At 41.8% G+C, this 22,040-nt stretch overlaps 1 protein-coding gene across 3 annotated transcripts in view; it reads left to right on the top strand.

Annotated features, from left to right (window-relative positions):
- Window positions 1-22,040, top strand: part of BCAS3 (BCAS3 microtubule associated cell migration factor) — a 295,288-nt gene that overhangs the window by 21,497 nt on the left and 251,751 nt on the right. For all 3 annotated transcript variants that reach the window (XM_066202147.1, XM_066202146.1, XM_066202145.1), the window contains 2 exons: window positions 12,496-12,603; window positions 15,198-15,274. In XM_066202147.1, coding sequence (XP_066058244.1) covers window positions 12,496-12,603; window positions 15,198-15,274 — 185 coding nt within the window. The remainder of the gene's footprint in view (window positions 1-12,495; window positions 12,604-15,197; window positions 15,275-22,040) is intronic.

Below are 22,040 nucleotides of genomic sequence, written 5' to 3'. Positions count from 1 at the left end.
AATGGCTGAGCAGTTGAAGTAAATCTTCTTACAGTTGTAAGACTAATTCTGTGCCACACCTTTTTCAATTAAGAATTTAATCAGTGTGTGTGTGAAGGAAGAACTGTCAAATCTTTGCCTTTCTCTGTTATTACTGTGTTAAATTGCAATATTAATGGTTCCTGCCTTAAATGTTTGAATTAAAATCCACGTAAGGCAGAGAAGTGAATTTTTTTTTCTTTGTGTATTTGCAACTTCCAAAACGAGTTTTATGGTGATTTTTCTCCTTTTCTTCCCTGCCCTGTAAGTTTAACTGTTTATAAATGAGAGATGCAAATACTGCTCTGTCTTTATCCAAACAGTGTGTTGACGTATGTAAAGGATATGTTGGTTTAGTAAAAATCTTCCTTCACACTCTTGTTTTAGAGGCTGAGATACCTGAGGAATGAACAAACCCTGAAGATCGTTATTTTCATTGTGTTTTTGTATTCCTCAATTAATGAAAAAGAATTCAAAGATTATGGGCAGTTTCTTCTTTCCTCCAAAAAAACCCACCAAAACCCCTCATGAGTTTTCAACACCATAACCTTGTCATTTCCAAATAATATTTTGTTGTTACCATTATTGATTAATTCCCAGATGAATTTCCTGATAACAGATTCTGTTTTCTGTTCTTGTATGTGGTGATTTTATACTCATTAACAAGATGGAACTTTTTGCCTCATAGCTGATATTCTGGTGCACACACTTTTGTATTTTAAAAGTCACATTCTCCCAACTAGTAAAATGACTGAAATGTTTCACAGGGGGGTTGGATTGGGTGGTCTTAAGGGTCCCCATCCAACCCAAACCAGGCCATGATTCACTGGAGAATCTTTTCAAAACAATTCTTCTCAAAGCCCCCCAAAAGATGCAATCCTGACTCAGAAATGGGAAACAGATTTGTGTTCTTTGGCTGATATTTCTCTGCTGGTTTAGAGGTTGGTTCAGTCAGCTTCAGTCTTAGATTACAAGATTTGCAAATTAAAAAGGAAAACCAGAAAAGAAAGAAGTATCTGCCTAAACTTTGGGGTTGTGGAGGTTTGTAAAGACATGCCTGCTTGTTCCTGGTGATAAGACAAGCAAATCTTCATAAACACGCAAAATTAATTGGTGGGTTTGGTGCATATTGATGCATTTCCTAGGTGGTGAAACATTAAGAGAACCCTGTTTTCCCCACGTGGGTTATTGAAGCCATAGTTTGGGACAGACTGGATCTGTAAAAACACTTTCAAATACAGCAGAGAGGTGCAAAATACATTAGTTTCATTCTGTTCAAATGTAAATGTTAAATAAATACTTCAATTTAACTAATGGAGTAGTTTAAAGGGAAAAACCAACCAGGATAATTTTATTTCAGATTATTAAACAACAGCTGAGAATAAATGGAGAGATTGCAAATGTGTCCTTCAGTAGATAATACAGGTAACAAGGAAGCTGAAAATAATCAAAATTCTTTTCCAGAAGGGAAATAAAAGCACGTGAAGGAGCAGGGACAGGGAGGAGGGGCAGGGAAGTCAGAGCCCCTGTCCTGTCACTGCGTGCTCTAATAAATAATGTTTCTCCTTCTTCCTCCTGGTACTGGATCTCTAAGCCATCCTTACAAAAAGCATTTGATATTTTGCTTCCCTTCTCCTGTGTCCAAATAGCCAAATCATTTTGCTAAAAGATGAGCAGGTTGTGTCAGAATCTCACATAGGCGAGTATGATAATCAGCTAAGGATGCAGGTCTAACTAATTAAACAATCAGTAATAGATGATTGAAAAGTAAGAGTTTGAGGCCTTTAGGGAGAGTGGAGGAGCTCAGGCAGTGGTCCTTTCTGCAGCCTCTAGCCTGTGGTGGTTTTCCAGCTTATATTTTTAGAAAGGTGAATTAATTTAGTGATATCAAGTGGTGGAAAATTTTGGATGACTTGAAGAATTGGATGGAGGTCATTTAAGGGCATGAGAAGCAAGAGGTAATCTTTATTAATCATGGGAGGAGAGAGGAAATTAGGGTGAATTAAAGAAGGAGGAGCAGTTGGAGCAAACAAAATGTGTAACTTTGGCTAGCCAGCAATTTTTTTCCCCCTGCTGATCTGTTTACAAGGCAAATCAATTGGCAGCAGATTTTCAGGAAGCGTGTGCTTTATTCTCATGGCTACTGTAGATTAAATCCTGGTAACCTTCACCCAGCTTCAGCTCAGGAATGTGTTCGTGGGAGTGCTCATGTTTAGGAAGCAGCCTCACATGAGTAACAGCCCAATGAAATCGTTAATATTCTCTCAATGAATATTTCAGAGTCACGTGAGCCTGATGTGCTAAAATCCAGTGTCCACTCCAAGTGTTTTAATGCCTCACATGAGCTGGGAAAGGATTTGTCAGCCACAAACAGCAAAGCTCCTGCAAGGATCACCCCAGAGGAGGAAATGAGGGAATGAAGTTCTTATTCCCAGCCCTCACACTGCTCAGGGGAACTTTCCCTGGAATATTTTTCCTAAAAAGCCCTTGCAAAGGCAGTGGTGATGGTGAGGCCTCTCCTGGCTCTGCCCTGCCGTGGGCTGTACATGGGGTGTGGTCACTCCAGATAGAAAATGCAGTTTGTGTCCTGAAATCACACAGAAAAATGGTCTGGGGCCGGATGGTCGTGATTTTCAGTTGTATTGGGCACTGTGAAATAGATTTCATGAAGCTGGTGAAACATTTGTGGGCTTTTATTGAAGTCTGTGCAAAACTCAGGTTTTGTGAAGACTCTCAAGCCTAGAGAGCAAATTTAATTCAATTGTTTTTTTTTCTAAAAACTAGAAGGACCTCTGAAGTTGAGCAAAACCCTCTCATTTCTGTTACTTTTGAGGATTTGAGTCCCAGAGATCCTTGTGCTGCTGCACAACTGCAAAGCCTCGTTAACAGCAGAGTTGTGTGGTGTCAGCTGCCTTGCAGAGACTTCCTTCCCTTCCAGCAGATGAAAAACATTTTCCTCTCTGATTCCTTGTAGGAAAATTCAGTTTAGCCTTAGCAGGCTCTGTGGTAGCTTTTAAGATCCTGAGAGAGGCAGGAATAAAGTAGTTTAAATTGCTTTTAGTGATGCTGGATGGGCTTGTTACATGCTAAAGATAGAGTCTCCATCTGAAAAAGAGCTCTTCAGATCCCAGGATTTTTTCTTGTAAGCTGATTCTGTGATTATAAAGATGTACCTTTTTGTAATGTTGATATTTGCTGGTAGCTCTGTGAATTTTTTTCACAGATTCCACTGCCAGGAGAGGGAGCTTTAATGGAATAAGGTGGTTTTTCCATGTGTAAATACCAAGGGCAGCAAAGCTCTGCAGTTCCTCTGATACTCCAAATGTTTGTCTCAGCGAACCTAGAGTAAGAAATAACCTTTGAACTGTAATAAACTGTTAATCTTGGATCAAAACTGGGAGAAAACGAGTATTTGGGGTCAAACCTTGACCAGCTGGTGAGAACCAGGGGTAGTTTTGACCTTCTAAAGCTTTGATTTATGAAGCTGTGAAAAGATAAACCTTTTCCAAGGCATCCCTGGGATGGAGTGGAGGTTTGGGAGAGCAGATTTCCGAGCTGAGGGCCCAGTTTTGTTTTACTGCTGTTCCAACCCCTGTGTGTGTAGTGATGCAGGGAGGGGATGGAAGGGATGGGAAGGATGGAGGGAAGGAAGTGCAGATAAAACCAGCTGGAGCACAAACCTGCCCCCAGTAACTTGTCAGAAGAAGCACCACAGGGAAAAGATAATGCACAGCACCATTACGGGCAGGGCTGCAGCTTCCAGGGCCACTTGAAATTCCACTTTAAATTATTAAATACTGTAAACGCTATAAAGTTAATTAGAAGAGGAACAAACTCTGCAAAGATAAATGTGTTTTCAATATGTTTCTCAGGGAGGGTACAGTAGAAACCAGTGAATGAGAGGAAATTTATTTCTGGCAGCACTCTAGACATGGAACTGTGGTTGAACTTTTTACCCTAATTACGTCCCCACTAATGCCTGCAGCGGTCTGGAATCAAAGTGGCCCTTCAGGCCCTGGAAAGTCTCTGATGTGGCGAGCGTTTGTTGTGTGTGCTGAGGGTTACTTCAGAAAAAATAAAAAAAAACCGGGATATTGTGACAAGATTTTTCAAAATTTCTCAGTTACCACCCACCTCACTTGTTGCCTACAAAAATAGAGTAATTGTTTGCATCTGTGTGTTTTTGTCTGTCTCAGAAATAGCTGTTATAAATCAACGTGACAGAGGCGGAGAGCAGTTGAGGATTATATTTTCCTTTCTTACATGTTTGAGGGTGATTCCTGTGTCCTGTACTGTAGGAAGGGTTTAAAGGACATTGGGAAGCAGAAATTCCGGGATGATTGAAGTTGTTCTCTTTTCCCGAGGACACTTGAAGCCATCAGATCCCAGTGGGCTCACAGAGGATGCTCTTTAATCTGTTTTTTCCTAAACAAGTGCTGTCGCTTCTTGCTCGTAGTTGGAGCAGCTGATTGCAAACTGCTTCAACTTCCAGCCCTTGTTTCTGTGTTGTTACACAACTGCTGCCACTCGAGTAATTCCCTACAAATTGACAGTGTTTGAACTTTGCATCTGTTACCAAATGCCATTTTCTCCCTTACCGTGGGCTCTCTCGAGTCCTCCCTGTGCTTTTCCTTTCCTTCAAAAATGTTTACAGAGATAATGTCATGGGAGTTTGCTGAGCTCAACCATTCATGTATGGGTGTGCTCCTTTTAAATCTCCAAAGTAGCGGAAAAGACGATTAAAATACAATTTAAAAACCTGACATCATTATTATTTTTCTTAAGTTCTGGGGCTTTTTTAAACAGAAAGAGTGCATCTTAGTAGCTTTAAATTTTAAATTTGCAAATTTCAATTCATAACTCAGTAAATATTTCTTCAGTTGATTCAAAATAGAGATTCAGAAGGCTCCTGCTTTGTGATAAAGCTGTAAGGCATGTGCTTAGGAAAGAAGTCTTGCTTAATGCCTTCTTTCTTTTCATTCTGACTAGGTAATGTATTAGACTATCACCTCAGGAGACCCCCTCACACATTTTTGGATGGCTGCTCACAGACTTGTTTTTAAAATTAATGGTGATTATTTATAGAACATTTTAATGACAATATTTTACAGTGAGGCAATAATAAAACAATGTTTTAATCAATTTTGCCTGCACAGTTTGAGCAAGTGCACCTCCCATTTCAGCATCAGCTGTGTTAGGTGACTCTGGGGAGAATGCTGTGTTCCTGTGTGCCTTTTCCCAGAACTGTAATTCCTCCTGGGAATATCAACTGCCTTTAATTAGGAAATTCCTCCAAATTCAGTGAAGAGTGCTCCAGTAGAGGAGGTGGCTGCATCCTTGTCTTCACTGGGAGAAAGGATATACAATAAACTGAAGTTTATTTTTGATGTTAAGCAATTCACAAAGGGTTTCATCTTTAGGACCAATTTAAGGGAGAGCAGAATATTCCATTTGCTGCTCGTGGGGCTCCACAAATAGCTATTTTCAGGTATTATTTCATATTTCAACCCAGCTTTTGGTGAGTTCAGCCACGCTGAGAACTCTGCACATCTGTGGAACGTGGTCTGTGATTCAAGTCATAAAACAGAGTAAGAAATCCCAAAGAACATATAATTAATGGGCACTTGGGAAAGTTCTGGCCTACCTGATGTGACCAGGACCTCGGAGCAGCTTTGCTGTTCAGAGCACTTTTCAAGTGCTTCAACCATAAGATCTAAGCTCATTCCTGCTCAGCTTCGGTCATACGCGCTCCTAAAACCCTCTAATTATTTCTTGGCGACTGGGATTGTTCTCGAGCTCCTCAAAAATCCTAATTTGAGCCGTAAACTGGCGTATAAACAATTAAAGTTTAGCAGAGGCCTGTGCAGCTGACAGACGTCTTCTAATGATCCCCTCACGCAACCGGGGGCAGAGGCAGCTTTAATACCCAGGTGATGAAGTGTTGCACAGCCCCACTGGTTCCTTTACGCCGTTAATGACACCGAGGGCAAGAGAATTTGAGTTCAGACAGGTCGGTGCAAGGTTTTTGCGCTTAAGTGGTGGAGCCCCAAAGTGGCTGTGAGGGCTGGGGGACGGCGGGCTGGAGCCGCCGGCTTAGCGTGGCCTTTGTTGGTGCTGATGGCAGCTGAGGGTGCCAAGGGGCCCGTGGGGCTCGTGAATCATGAGGGGAGGGCGCAGAAAAGGCAACAACAACAACAGAAAAAAAACACCCAAACCCTGAGCTGAAATGTGAAGGAATGGGTTGCAAGAACCAACAGGATGAAGCGTTTGGTCCTTCGTCGGTGGTTGTAGCAGGGGCGGGTGGTGGAGCGGGGCCTGCTTTCAGTGCTGCTTGTTGGGTGTTCGGTATTGAAAAAATGACAGTATGCAGGAGAAAACCGATATGAATCATTCACACACGCGCACGCAAAAACGCACGGAAAGGCTCCTGCTTCAGTGCGAACAATGTGCGTTCATTTCAGTGGTGACTTCTGCTTCATTTGGCAGTAGGAAGGGCAGGACAACTTCGATTTTGTGTGTTTTTTTGTGGGAAACGCATCAGATTGCGGCTTGATCGGAACAGTTAAAACACACCAAGTGGGGCTTCTAATGCACACAGGTTGCAGAGGAACGTGCCTCAAATATACGTAATAATTGTCTATATGCTTAAATAATCAGCTGCCATCTGTGTTAACTGTGCTGTCTTCTGATACACCATCAATCAGCAAATCCTGTCAGTACAGATGCCTCAGAATAAAGAAAAAAGCTCTGACATTGCTTTGGAGTGTTAGAAATTCTGGCACTTTGAAAAATCTGGGTCTAGCTGAGGCTGTGAGCGGCTCCACAAAATGCTCAGTTTGGGTTCTACATGTGCTTGGGGAAATTTGGCTGAGGCATTTCAGCATCAGTTTGCCCTCAGAGTCGTGCTCCCAGAAATGTGATCTTTTCCTCTCCAGCTGTGACACGTGGCTGTCTCTTGCTGTGCAAAAATTGTGACGTTTTTGATTTTGGTCCATCCTGGATGATCTTGGGAGATCCGTGTGGCTCTGACTGCAGTACAAATGATGTGTATTTATTTCAGTGGTGAGTTCTGCTTCATTTGACAGTAGGAAGGGCAAGGCAGCTCTTTAATTTTGCGGGTTTTTTTGTGGGAAACGCGTCAGATTGTGGCTTAATCAGCTGATCACAGAAATATTAGTCATTGATAGAGGTATGATAAATGCAGTTGCATTCTGTCAGAACTTAATCTTTGCTTTTGTTCATGAAGATTTACAGAACTATCTCCAGCTTTGTGCATGTTCATTCACAGAACAATCAAAGACAGCCAGTTCATAAATCGTGTATAAAAGGCCAGTTTAGCTACACACAAGCAAAACCTAATCCAGAATATACCAGAAAAAAAATGATCCTGCTCTTCAAGTGGAGCTGCAGCTGCACTTTCCCCTCAGTGATAGCCACGGTCAAGTGGATAAACAAATCTCGGGAGATGCCGCTAATCTCCCTGTATTAACTAACTGGAAATCTGATGGGACAGCTCTGCTTTGGAACATGTGGCACGTCTCAGTGGAGTGGAAAGTGTGTCACACTCGGGTCTCCCTGCAAAGGCCACAGCTGAGGAGGCAGCTTGTGCTGTGTTTGACACTCCAGGAATGGGAGTGCCACGTGCCGGGGACACCGAGGTGGCTCTGGGCTGCTGGGTGGCTCCTGTTGGCTCCCTGCACCCTGGCATGGAAAAACAAACCCAATGAAACCCCCTCAAACCTAGAAAGAATCCTCTGATGATGAGAGTGAGGGATAGCAGAGAGCATGACAGTCAAAACGTGTTTTGTGCTGCTGGGTGTGGGAAGAGCTGCCAAAACAAGGAGTTTATAGGTTGCTATTCTGATATTTTTAAGGATTCCCCTTTTACTTTTTTCCTGTAGTATCTGTTGCAATAATCCGTATTTGCACAAACCCAGTGTTAAATTTCCCCCCTCTAGTTGATGTCTGACACCTCAGTTACAGATAGGAGATGAAGCTGTTGGTTTCATGGAAGAGCGGTGGATTCATGGTTGTTGAAAGTACTCAGAACTGGAAAAAGTCACTGGGGAGAGCTCTGTGGAGGCTCAGGTTCTCTCACAGACCATGGCCAGGGTTATTCAGGAGACAGAAACCAGTCCTTCATCCAACCCCTCAAACAATCCTTCAGCCAGTCCTCGCTGGATCATTCCCTGCCCTTTGAAGAAGTGCCTTAGTGATGAATTAACAGAAATAATCCAAAAAAAAGTAGATTCCTGAGCTTGAAACCTGACTCATTTCACCTGTTACGAAATGATTTCTGCAACGCTGGTGGCTTCTTGTGTCACAGGCACGTAATAAAAATATTTTCAGTGAAGATGGTGAAGTACAAGGACGAGGTGATCTTTTTTCCCTGGGCTGATTGACCTGATCAAAACATTTGAGGAAGATGCAGCAATGAAGTTTGTATCTCCTGATGTTCGACACAACTATTTTAGTGCCGTATCAAGTAACTCCCTGCCTTGTATTTAAAGGACTAGATTTAGTAACATGTGCCTAAGGTTGGTGCAGGTTTTTCTTATTTAGAAATAAGTGTTTCCATGCTTTTTGCAATTTGTGGTGCACTTAAAATGTCTCTGCTGCTTTGTGATTCAGTGCTGCACACACGTTTGGGGGGAAGTGTCACTTTCTGAGAAATTTCGTGCTGCTTTTCCTGATCTTGAATGAATCTGTTAAGTGCCACGAATTAGAAAATTATTTACAGAGTGGAGTTTTCAAGCTTTTATTGTGAAAAGATGGGATGCAGAGAGCCTTTAGATGGAAGTCCTAATGAAAGCTCTTTCTGCAGTGGTGTTTAGAAAGAAAGAATTGAATTTATTATTTTTTCGAAGTTTTCAGTCTGGTGTGGATTCCTCAGAAAGAAGGGGAGAATTGCCCTGCTGAAGAGGAGGTTAGTGCTAGGCCTGGAAAACAAACCTTACAACTTAAAGCTTAAAGGTTTTTTTCACTTTCTTGGTGCCTGGATTGCTCTGGTTGATTGCTGACAAAAGATCGCTGAGGGCAATGAGCCTTTTTGTGTCCTTGATGGAGACACAGAAGGCAAAAAGCAGAATATGTACCAATTCTATCAGGCACTAAGAAGTCATTTCATAAAAATAAAAGGATCAAAACGTTGGAACCACTCACCATAAAAATAGAGGAGTCATTGTTGGTCGAAGTCTTTTAAGACAAGATTAGGTTGCTTGGTAAAAAATCATTTCTTTGAGCTTCTGGGACATTTTGTGCATGGCCTGAAAAGAGAAGATGATCCTTCCAGAATTGAAATCTGTTAATCTGGGCAAACCTTCTTCAGGGCCCTCGAGGAGAACAGAATTGCCTTTGTGGTCTCGCCATGTTCATAATATTGCTGCAAAGATCATAATCAAATCTCATGCTGCAGCTTTCCAGTGTAAAGGTCCAGGCAGGAATTTTTCCAATATTCAGTTAATTAACTCTGTGCTCTGGTTTTGTTTTGCTTCTCTTTCCCCTTTCTGTGAAGCACCAGAGAGGTAGAACAGGAGAATTGTAACCACCTGCTGATGGAAAATTTGGGTCACTGTCGGCATCCTCCTCATTCCCACATGGAAATAGCCTTTTTTACCCAGCCACTTATGGGGAGATTTGATGCTTTATAAAGTAGTAATTAAAAAAAAAATAAACTTTGTGGAGTAGTTTGCTGTGCAGATCCTTTGGGTACACCTTGAACAGACAGTTCCTTGGAATTGCTGTCACTTTTCTCCCACCTGTTGTCTCTACAAGTTTGGAAATTATATTCCATTTCAGGCTCTTAGCAACTTGATATTTACAGCAAATTCTGATTTTTTTCTTAATCCTACAGGTTCGTAAAGCTGGGCCTAGTTAACTATTAGTTACTTTGAATAGGATTTCAGTGTAAATTTTAATGTTTTTGTCTCCTCTTAAAGGCACCAAAAATAATTAATAAAAACAAGTCTGTGCATTAGGCTGGGCTTTAAAAAAACTTTGTGAAGGTGATATAAAATGCAGTGATACTCGCCAAAGATGATTTTATTAAAGGCCACAGTTGACTGGAAGATCCCCCCATAAAGAACATTTCATACAGGGCAGCTTTCCCAGCAAAAGTTTGATTTCATTTTTACACCTCCAAGCTCTTTTTTTTTTTCCTTTCTCGACTCATGAGACCAACCTGCCACTGATATCCACCTCTCTTTGAGTGGGATGTTCATCATGTGGCAGGAAAATCAACCCTTGACAACAGAGCAAAGCCTCCAAGGCACAGAAAAATTGGCCTCATGTGGATTCCATCACTCTTCTCCTTTTTAAATTTTTTTTCCATTAAAAAAAAAAGCACGATTGTTTTGAGTGGTGTGTTTGTCTCAGTGCAAACATTTTGCACAGAGGGGTTTTTTTTTTGCCATGGTGGGACCCAGCAGATCTGGGAGGAGGTGATGCTGTCGTGGGGCACGAGCACAGATGTCACCAAGTGCCAGCTGGACGAGGCATCTGCTCTTTCCCCTCCATCCCTGCACTGCAGCACTCAAACAGAGGAAGACACAAAGGCCTGAGTGTATTTGTGCATTTATTATCGCCACATTTGGAAGTCGTTGGTGGATTTGTGTCCATTGCCTTTAAAGAAGTGGTTGATCTCTCTGCAGCTGTTTGGACAATCAGGAGACATAGTGAATGTTTGTTGATAATCCGTGGGACTAATTCATGAGGATTTTATCTGTGACAGAATTTCAGAGTATTTCTCACCTATCCATATAAAATATTCCAGGCCAGGGGACAAGGCTTGGAGCAACCTGGGATGGTGGAAGGCATCCCTGTAAACTGGGTGAGCTTTGAGGCCCCTTCCCACCCAACCCAGTCTGGAATTCTGCGACTCCATGATTTTCCTTGGTTTTTGGCACTTGAACTCAGGGTTTTACCCAGTGTGGTTGACAGAAGCATTGGTAGAATGGTCTTACCATGATCAGCCAAGAGATCATGATAATTAAGCCATAATAATAATAATGATGATGCATTTGAGTGACAGAATTATTACTCATAAATTGGAAATAATTTTCCAAACATGCTGATGCGGAAATAGTAATCACTAGTAAGGGTGTTGATATAATTTTAGCTATATCTACTTGGGAGCTTTCTGTTTTGAAATTCCCCTTCTATCAAAATTATAATTTGCTAAAGGTAATAAACCACTGAATTTTAAAAAGTTTGTACATAGATCTTGCAGTGGCTTTCTGTGTTTTCAAGCAGCAGTGAACTTTAATGTGAAGGAACTGCCTCGAGTTTCACTGGTTTAAAGGTGTTTTTGAAGGGCCTTTGAAGTGCTCCAAGTAATAAATTGCACCCTCTAGTTATTAACCTAGAAAAATAGATATTTGGGGAAAAATTTCAGTGGGCAAGATGTCAAAAGTTATTTTTTTTCTATTATTTTTTCTGAGAGTTGTCTTGCTGTGCATTTACTGTGTGTTATACATTACTGTATATTGTACATGATTGTATGCTATACATTACTGTAGAAACCATTTTATTACCTTGAGGCATTGGGGGGTCAGCTGTTGGCACTTGTCCTCCAGCTTTCCAGAAAATTCTCGAGCAGCTTGAGCAGATCCAAGAGACAAGCGAGCGCTGGGGCAGGAATTGTGTGAAACTCTGTAAAATAAAACAGATCCGGGCAGGGGGGAAACACCCTCTTTTACCAATGCTCAGGAGATGTTTGTACAGCTGGCAATTTGTGCTCCTTCATATTCCTTGACCCAGAAATAGCCAAGGTTTTAATGCGTTCTTGGAGGGGGGAGAAAGGTGTTGTGGAACAGAGCTGCCACATCAAAGCCTCTCCCCAGCCTCTAAAAGGGTTTTCCACCACTGCCTTCCTCAGCCCTATCGAGCACTCAGCACTTTTCCCACTCAGCCTTTTTATTAAGCAATGGCCTCGAAGCTTTTATTTATATGGAAATGATAAAAGTGACACCGAGCGGTTGAAAAGATCCGCGGGGTTCAAACAAAAGTCCTTCGGGGACGTAATGTAAATTCTGGGTGAGGTGTCTCCATCAGCCCCAAGGCAGGCAGCTCAGCTGCTGCTCTGGGGAAGGTCCTCCCTGGAGGAGAGAGTTACTCTGAGGAGTTCTTTTCCACTAGGATGTGGTTTCAAACTTCCAAAGTCTTACTGGTGGTGAAAGAAACCGAGTGTTTGGTAATCAGTTGTACAATACAGGTTGATGGCCATCGTGGAGATCATAATTCAGCTTTCCTTCTTAATGCAGGAGGTTTATGTTGACCCTTTGTTCTCCAGGATTCTGCTGGGACTGCTGGAATTCTGGGTCCAGGATGTTCTTGGAGGTCTTTTCCAACCTTAACAATTTTGTGGTTCTGTGACTTTCCCTTTAGCATTCTAAGCAACATAAAGAGGCTGAAAGAATTAAACCCCAGTTTTTAAAATATCCTGATTTTCATTATTTATTTTTTTAAAATTCCTTTCAGCACCAGCCCACCCTACTGCTGTGTGGATCTGTATTCCCTGAGAACAGGAGAGATGGTCAAGTCCATCCAGTTCAAAACTCCTATTTATGACCTGCATTGCAATAAAAGGTAAGGGTGCTCACTCTGCCTTCCTTGTGTGTTAGGGCATGCCAGATTTTGGTAATAAATACAATTTCGGGTGTGTGACCTCCCTGATTTTCTTTTTTTTTTGCTCTCCTGTAAGCACAGCACTGGTTCTCTGTTTCTCAGGGAGTATTTCAGTTGGAATACATCACTGTACTTCCCCCATGGCTCTGGTTTAAGAAGCTCAAACCAAAAAAAAATCATTTAAGCTTCTTTCAGTTGTGCTAAAGGGTGAGCAGGAATCTCTGAAATCCTCCATGATCCACCTACAGCTGGGGAAATGGGATCACAGAGAGTTTAAACAGCACAGAGCACTAAGGAGTTTATGTCTCTCTTCTTTGTGTCGGTCTGTCAGATTTTGCCTCCCTGCACATCCAAAACATTCCTGGTGTGCAGGCTGTGGTTTGCAGGGAATAATGTTCCAGTGAGTCAAATAAAGCAGCATCTCAGGGTTGGGGTAGAGAGCAAATGGCTCTGGAGCTGAGGATCACAGAGTCCCAACAGAGCAGCATCTGTTGTGCCCGTGGAATCAAATTTTGCTGAGTTAATGTGAACTCCCCATCTCTCCCAGACACACAGCTTTGCAGTCTTGTGGTTTGCTTTGTAGTTTGCCGCGTGTTTTTAAGGCGGAGGAGAAATCCCAGGATCCCTGTGTGAGGATCCTGCTGATCCCTTGGCACTCCTGGTGGGAGAATTTGCAGTGGTGACTCTGGTCCAAGCCCTGCTGACGTTCCTGCTCCCTTCACCCTCCCATTACTGCCCTGAGTCACCGTGGCCTCAGGTGCCCTGGGGGAGTGGTGCAATCCCATTCCTGGGGGAAAGGCAGAGCCCTGGATGAAGAAATTCCTGCATTTCTTTGGAAATCCATCTTGCCATGCCAGGATGGATGGGCCTTCAGTGAATGATAACACAAATCATTGGAAAATTCAGGGCAATTTGGGGTTTTTATGCCTGGTTTTGTTGCAGATGGGGAGTAGGTGAGTTTGCATCAAACTTGTGCAAGTAAGTGTAAACTGCTGCTGGAAATAAAGAGATCAGTAAATCCTCTGGAATCATCCAAATGGGAGGTTCATTTCCGCAGAAAGACAGCGTGTCTTCAAGGAGAAGAAAACAGAAATCTGCAGGACTGGGAAATATTCCCATCAAATATCCATAAGTTTTCAATATATGCACATTAAATGACATTTGACCTGCAGTCAAAACCTTCCCATTATTCACTGGTTTCCTTTATTTTAGGCAGTGTAAAAAAAAGTTAGAATTGATTTATTTTCTTCTGGTTTTCTCTCCTGCAGTTTCAGCAGTTGGAAGATGTTTAACTAAAACTGCTAATATGTCCAAATTTATGTTCTTTCTGTATCTGAGAACATCAGCAAACGTGAGGGGATGGTGTATATTTTGATTTTACTGTAGTCCTTCACAGGTATTGAGCTCTCATGGGATAAGAAGAAATGTTCTTGTGACAAAACAGATAAAAATAGGGGAAAAGGGGGTTAAAAGGCTGATTTCACACTGCTGGGGGATAATCATCTCCCTTTCCCCAAGGATATGAGTTGAGACTGGGGTGATTCATCCCCTTTTGAAAGGTGACTCTTCCAGGCTGTAACACACAATCATAATGTTCACATGAAGCATTAGGTGTGTGTTTTAGTCCGTGAGAGATGTGATTAATTTTTTTCCTCGTTGTATCTTTACAATTAAAACTATTAAAACTATATTTAATAATGCTCTATATTGACAGCTAATTAAAAAAGACTTTCTCACAGTCTGCCTAATGAGAGAATAACAGATCATTAATTATGTCATATTGCTAAATGCAGGTTTTATGTGTTGGTTTCCCAGGTGCTTCTTTCATGTCAAGCTTTTAAAACCTTGACTTTGGGAAATCACCAGTGTGGGAGAAAGTGTTCCCTGGTTCTAAAACTTCCAAGATGCTGCTCTGCTTCCACATTTGCATCTCTGGGCTCTATTTTTTGAGGCAGCACCGTGTTTCCTGCATTCTTACCCTGTGGTTTTTGGCCTTTACAATAAAAGCGTGTGATGTACAAGCAAAACACATAAACATACATTTTTAATTTGCTAATTGACCCAAATTCTGCTTCTCTCAGCTCTGTTTGTGTGCTGATGTTGTTGGTATTCCACTCCCCCCCCCCTGCTTTGAGTAAATAGAATGTTTAAATAAATCAGTAAGTAGTAAATAAAATGTTTAAATAAATCTGCACTGAGGTGGGCAATGGGATTATTTCACATTTAGCTCGTTGCCTTGATTGTTGCTTGAGTCAGTGAGAGTAATTCAGGGTCTTTGCAGCTCCATTCTTGCATTTTAATGGAGCTTTGACTGCAGGAGCTCCATCACAAATGTGCAGTGCTGCTGTGGATCAGAGCCCTGCACTTCCTGAAGTGGAGTCGGTGTGGTTGGGAGGAGAGAGAGCCCTCAATAACTGCCAGGGATTGGTAACCTGGCACTTCATCACTGCGCACTTCCTATTGATGCCTTGGAAATAATTACATTTAGATATTGAATCTTTAAACCAATGCATTTAATGCCTGAAGTGGACCTCTTCCATTTCTGTGTTTCTCAGGATCCTGGTCGTGGTCCTGCAGGAGAAAATCGCCGCCTTTGACAGCTGCACTTTCACCAAAAAATTCTTCGTGACCAGTACGTACAATTTTGGGCTCAGATTTTTTGGTTTGTTTCTTTATCTCTAAATCCTCAAAGCAGCTCTCCATGAATTATTTGGAGCTTCAGGAAAACTTGCTTTAAAAAAAAAAAACACAACCCCAACCCAAATGCTACTCTGTGAATATTTTACTCTTTTCTGTATTTCTTATTGCTGGAACTAATTGCAAAGGGCACCCACGCTGCCATCCAGCAGTGGCTGGACAGTTCTTTTGTTCATTTTGCACGAATATGTGTAAAAGCCTCAGGTGGGAGTTCCAGGTTATCACACCAGCAGCAATTAAACCCACATCAACAATGATCTACCATTTTTGGTCCAGTTTTGGTTGTACCTTAGGCACACTGGGGTTTTTTCATGTGTCTTTACGGTTCATAATTTACTTTGGAAAGGTCAGAGTTTTATTATTAAAAAGAGTCTGCGTTTTTCTGGATGTATTTGCAGTCACAATTAGAAAAGTTTTAATTTTTTTTTTTTATATATTATCTCTGTATTTATCGAAAAATCTCCTTAGGAGAAGCTGTTTCCTGTCATAGTTTGAGGGAAAGCAGCTTCATGCAGTAATATTAAAGTTGCCAATAGGTGTCAGTTTCTTCCTATCCATGGACGTGAGACACTGGGAATCTGCTGGGATTCGGGGACAAGATCCAAATGGGAAAGGACTTCTTTGTGTCCTATTCATCACTCCCTTTTATTTCATCAAAAAGAATAAGGGGACAAGCCTTGCTTTATTTCAGACCAAAAGTAAAGAAAACCCTTCAGTTAAATGTGTATTCTGAGAATTTTGGGGCTTTTTTTTTTTTTTTAAAGATACCACAATTTATTTTTAAATATTAATGCCCTGAAGTTAATTTTGAAGAACAGGGATACTCTATTCTTTACCATAACTTTGATTTGCTGTGTGTTCTGTGGAACAGCTGCCGAATTTAAAGAGGATAAATTAAAACTTACGGAAATAATGACCAAATTATTTTTATAGAACATCCAGAAATTCCTGAAATGTCACTAATGGTGGTGTATTTCTTCAGCTGTGCTGCTTTTTCTATGAGAAACTCAAGATTTCCTGAAGCTTTTCTTCTGGTTTAATTAAGGACAACTTCATTTTTGGGGCATTTTGAGTACCAGAGTTGGAGCCAGCACAGCCCTTCCTGTGCCCTGCCAGCTGGGTGGTGGCTGTGGCATGGTGGGAGTGGGCAGAGCTGTTTTCCCCGGATTTCTGAGTTTTTCCCCCAGATTTTGGGGGTTTTTGGAAGTTGTCCTGAGGATCCCAAGCTCAGCCGTTCCCTGGCTCCCGCTCCCAGGCAGGTGCTGTGCCCTGGCACGTCGGGGCTGCAGCAGAGGTTTTGTCTGAGCTTCCCCATTTCATGTGCTGAAATCTCCTCGACCTGAGAGCGTATCTTTAAAGGCTTAAATTCCTCTGATGTGTTTGCAGTTGGATGTAAATGAGCTCCCTCGTTAGCTGCAGGGATTTCTGGGAGGCAGCCAGCTGGCCACAACTGTCTTCTTGGGCTGTGCCTTTTTGTAAAAAAAAATAAAAAATTATTAAAGGACAGTGCCAGTATCAATTAAAAAACAAAATCAGAAATCTTTGAAAAGGAAGCTCAGGAAAGGGTCTTAGAGGCATTTCATTTTCATTATTGGGATAGTCTGTGTCCTATCCAGACTGATGCTGGTGCACCTCAGCTGTGAGGATGTCACTGGCTGCCCAGAGGATCTGACAGCATGAAGAAGATTCTCTGGTTTTGGTCAGAAGGGAGGGCACAAAGGGCAGAAATATTACTGAGGATCACTGACTCTTTGAAGGGTTTTCAGTCACTTTTAGGGAAAAGAAAACCCTTTTCTTTTTTCGAGAAGATTTGGTGATGGTGTGGAGATCTCATCTTCCATCCCTATCAGTGGTGTGGGAGCCTTAGAACCTCACTGGGACAGCAGGAACACGAAGCAGAAGCTCTGGGCTGTTTTGTTGATTATTTATATGTAGAAATGAAATGCAGAATGTCCAATTAAAAGCAGTGTCAGGAATTCTGCAGTTCCTCAGAAATGCTAATGCAGCTGCCGTGCACATGAGGAGTGTTTGTCTTTCTGTTTTTGTTTTTGTGGTTGGATGTGTAGCTTAATATATTGTTACAATAAATATATCATAAAATATTCAGGATGTAGATGGTCAAGTTCATGCTGCTGTTGGAATGTTTTAACTCCTGCATTTCCTGGTTTTCCCTGAGCAAGTTTGACACAGAACCAAGCTTTGTTTTCCCCTGCATGGGATTACATGGAAATGTGCTGATTTGACTTGGATGGCAGGGAGCCAGCACATTTTATTTGTGCCTTTTGTAACAAAACCTCAGAGTTCAGGTGCTCCAGACTCGGAGAGGGAATTGAAGACAAGTGCTTAAACATGGAGGGGAAACATGCTGTAAGTATTGTAGAGAAATTACCAGGATATCCCCTAATCTACCCTGTGGGGTGTTCTGATTTTTAAATGTCTGCTAGGAGAAGGCAGAACATCAGTCTCATGCCAGTCGCTTCCATCCATCACTGCTCTCCTCCTGCTTGGAGCCAGCTCCTTTTCCCTAAGAAAAGACACCAAGGGGAGGAGAAAGCCCAGCAGGAATTTCACATCCTGCACTGCTTTAGGTGCTCTTGTGACCAAATTAAAAAAAAATAATTCTTTTGAAGCTTATGCTAAGAATGTGTTTCCTTTATTAGTTGTGAGTGTCAAGGTGTGGAATTTCAATAGATTCTTAAACAGCTCAGAGTTTTATTGTGGCTCACTTCAGATTTTCTTCAGAGCTTTTTCTACACACGCCTGAAGGGTCAGAAACCAGAGTGCTGCACAGAAACCGAAGTGATGCTCGGGCTTTTTTTTGCCCCTCCTTTGCTCTCAACAAAAGCTGAATTCCATTGATTTCTGTTCCATCAGTGCTCCTCACCCCAAAACTGCTGATTATGAATATGACCTGATGGATACTTTCCTTCCCCATAAAGAATATCCTGCCCACCCCCTGGGCCCTGAGTAAAGATCCTCCCAGATAACATCATGCGTGTGGCATCATCCCCGTGTCTGATAACCAGGGCCTGCTCAGCTTGCCTGGCCCTTCCACTCCTCATATTGATATATCCTCCATCCATGATTCCCCAGGGATGGAGACAGTTATTGCAGCCATTAGCTGGCACCACATTTCTATTGATGCTTTTCTGTAGAGCCCTGAGAGGTAATTTTGCAGATTTCAGTCGGAGTAGTTTATTGTATAGAAAGTCTCCAAAGGCTCTCCTCACCGCAAGCCAAAAATCAGTTCTGGATGTTAAATGCCCTGCCCCTCTCCAAGTAAATCAAAGCCCCCAAACCAAACGGTGTTGGATGCTCTGATGTGCAGTTTGGATTTGGGATTGCTGTTTGCTCTCCCATTCACACACAAGGAATAATCCGGTGGTTTCAGTTTGTCACAAGGCTGGTCTGGAAACCTTCGAGGCTTTTTTGGACATTTCTGTTGGAATTCCTTTCCCTGACGGGCTCACAGGAAGCAGCTCTTGACTCTGAAGTAAAAAAGCACTGGGTGTCTTATGAAGAGGTTTAATGCCTGAAGAGTCACATTCTTGGAGAAGTTGTGTGTGTGTGTTTCCCTCTCAGCTGTGGGCATTTCTCCTGGTTATCCCACACGGGGTAATCATTGCCAGGATTCCTTTGTCTGTGGGGGATCAGCTCAGATCGAAAGTCCCCGGGCCAGGTGGGAAGGGAGCTCCTGACTCACAGGATTTTCTTGATCAGTGAAGAAGAGCCAAGTATGTCCCTGTGGATTGCTATAAGCACTTTTCATTTTTATACACCCACATCTGTATGAGCACCTACCCCTTCGTGGTGTTTAGATCATGCTGATTTAATTTTGCTTTTCCTTTTTAGCAGCGTTATTTATAAGAGTGGTTTTTTTGTGTTTTTTTTTTTTTTTTTCCTGGCTGTAGGAATCAGTGTCTCACCATTCCAGGATAATGCTGAAACACTTCAGGGCACTGTGGTGGATTTATGGCAACAAATGGCTTTGGTGCTTGCAGGAGGTTTTGCTCCACTGCAGGAAAATGTAAATACAACAGAAAAGCTGCATAAAGCCACAACAGAGGCCTCAGTCCCCGAGATGTCTGTCTGTCATATCTCCTGGCTCTGACAGTTTTACAAATTAGATGTAAAACAGGAAGTGCTTTTTGTTTCTGTATAAGTTATTTTTATCTAAAGCATCCAAATCCTTAATGTTAAAGGGCAGACAAAGCCATCTGACATTGTCCTGCACAGAAACAACAACCTCAGTGGCAACTTTTATTATTTGTCACCGTCCAAATATGAACAAAAAAAAAAGAAAGTAAACCTGAGATTAAACATTGCCCTGAAATCAGTCAAATTGGTGCTAAATTAAACAGGCAGGCCTAATGAACATGAAAGGCCACTGATATTTTTCAGTAAAAGCCCTGAGATTGTGCTTGGACTTGTGGAGTAACAGTAAAATCATAAAATCATGGAATTCCTGAGTTGGAAGGGTCCCAGTGGGACCATCAAAGCGCAGATGCTTCAAACTGCCGTGGTGGAGTGGACAGGGAAGGAGATGCCTGTGATAATAAGAATAATAATTTAATGATAATAAGTAAGAAAAAATCGCCCTGGGTGTCAAACCTGATTTCTCAGTGGGTCCATCCTGCTCCTCTGCTCTTTTTGTTCCATTTTATGGGTGCTGCTTAAACAGGAGGAAGTAGAAGAACAATAGAAGAGCTTTGGAAAGCATGTGACAGTGTGAGAGTACTAACATTTACACAGGGCCTTTCATCTAGAAGGAACCCGGAGGAATTTATAAACAGTATTGCTTTATACAGTTTATAAACAACAAAAAAATCGGTTTGCTAAAAAAACCTGTAAAAACAAAACAACCAACCCCCAAAAAAATTAGATAAAACAACTTATATGACTTGTTTTCCTTGGAATAAACAAAGCTTTTGCTCCAGCAGTACCACTCTACCCGTTATTTATTGCATATTCCCTCTCTGTGCTCTCTGCCATGGATCTGCTTTCTGGCTGCTCTGCGCTGCAAGACTTCAGGATGGAGTTTTGTAATTCCATTCCTATGGAGAGCTCAGAGTTTCGTAAGACCCAGAGAAGAATTGCAGATTGATTATTAGAGAAGCAGCATCACTTCAGTGGGTTCTTGGAGCTATTTATTTAAAAATACACAATGGCCCTGCTTCAGTGATTGTTGAAGTGATAATCCAGCAAGTCCTTTGAATGATTAAAGGCAAAGAATTTCGGTTGAAATGAGTTACTTCTTTTGGAATTTGTTTAGAAAACTGTGTTTAGAACCACTGGACACTTCAGCTGACACATGTCATCTTTAATGAACCTTGTCAGGCACTGAACAGAAAAATCCCGGTTTCTCCAGAAATCAGGGAAGTTTCCTTAGGATGGGGGTGAGCCTGGGAATCTCTGCCTTCATGGCATTCCCTGGGACCCAAAAGATGCCATTTCTGCCTTATTTTGGGATTAGAGACAGAATCCTAAAAGGCTTTTCTATTAATAACTGCCCATCCCCTCAGCTTGAAATAAAACTGGACTCTTCTGGTATGGATTTCTCACAGGTACAAGGTGTGATGAATCCATTAAAATTCCCTCCCTAGGAAACAGTAAATTGAAATTAGTTGTAAAAAAGGGATGTGTATGTACCACTGCAAATGAAACTGGAGAGAATTGGGGAAAAGAAAGCAGTGAAAATGATGGAAAAAGAAAGTTTTCCTATTGCACTGATAGGGGAAAAAGACTGAAACGAGACAGAAAAGAGCTTAAAATGTTTTTCATTAAAAAGTAAGAACAAAGTCAAGATAGAGGGGATGAAAGTCTGGAAAATACCAAAACCAGATTTTATTTTTTTTCCTGGACTATAAATATTGTTGTAGGGAATAAAGTTCTTATAATGTGCTGTGAAATTAAAAATCAACCAGTAGTGTCTCAAGACAAACATGATGTGTTTGAAGGAAAGCAATGTTAGGTGATTCTGACTCAGCTTTTTCATCCCTCGGCTTTATTAATTCACGTATTAATTTGCAATAGTTCATCAGATGTCATTTTACAGTGTGTTTTAATGAGTTTTGAAAAAGAAATAAAATTACTCTCTGGGTAACAAATTCTGCAAACTGAAAATAAACCCTGGCTTAGCTTGGACAAGTTCTGACTGTCAGCATCAGCTTTTTCTAGAGAGAATAATTGTATCCCTATATTTCCCTTAAATCTTTATTTTATCAAGAAGCTGTGGAGATGCTGAAGAGCTGCCCCAGTGGAACTGGGTTCCGGTTTTATTAGTGGCTTGTTTGGTGATTTATTGGCCCAGGCTCTGTTCTAGCTGACATGGCTTGTAATGACTTTGTTCTTCTGAGCAGCATTTTCCCAGTGTGCTGTTTGTTTAACGGACAAGTGGGAGGACAGGAATGTGTTGCTCTTCTCCTCTTGGCTGCTCTCCTTGTGTTCACATTGCCATCGCTGAGGATCCAGGATGAGCTTTTGCTAAACAATCCAAGGAAAGGGCTGGAGCCTTGGTTTCTCTTGTAGGAGCTCAAGAGCGATGGAAAGATCCAGAGTCAGAGGAGGGGGATGTTTGTGGGAATTGTCAAAGGTGGGTAGAGGAGGTGATTTGGTTTATTACGGGATTATGGATTTGAATCTCCAAAGGGTGGTAGAGATTTTCATAATTACCACGAGGGTGGTAATTGAAAATTAATGGA

Source organism: Chamaea fasciata, unplaced genomic scaffold (genome assembly GCF_029207755.1).
Source record: "Chamaea fasciata isolate MVZ Bird 193981 ecotype frontalis unplaced genomic scaffold, bChaFas1.0.hap1 SCAF_21, whole genome shotgun sequence".
Taxonomy (NCBI): domain Eukaryota; kingdom Metazoa; phylum Chordata; class Aves; order Passeriformes; family Sylviidae; genus Chamaea; species Chamaea fasciata.
This window is presented reverse-complemented; position numbering and strand designations above follow the sequence as displayed.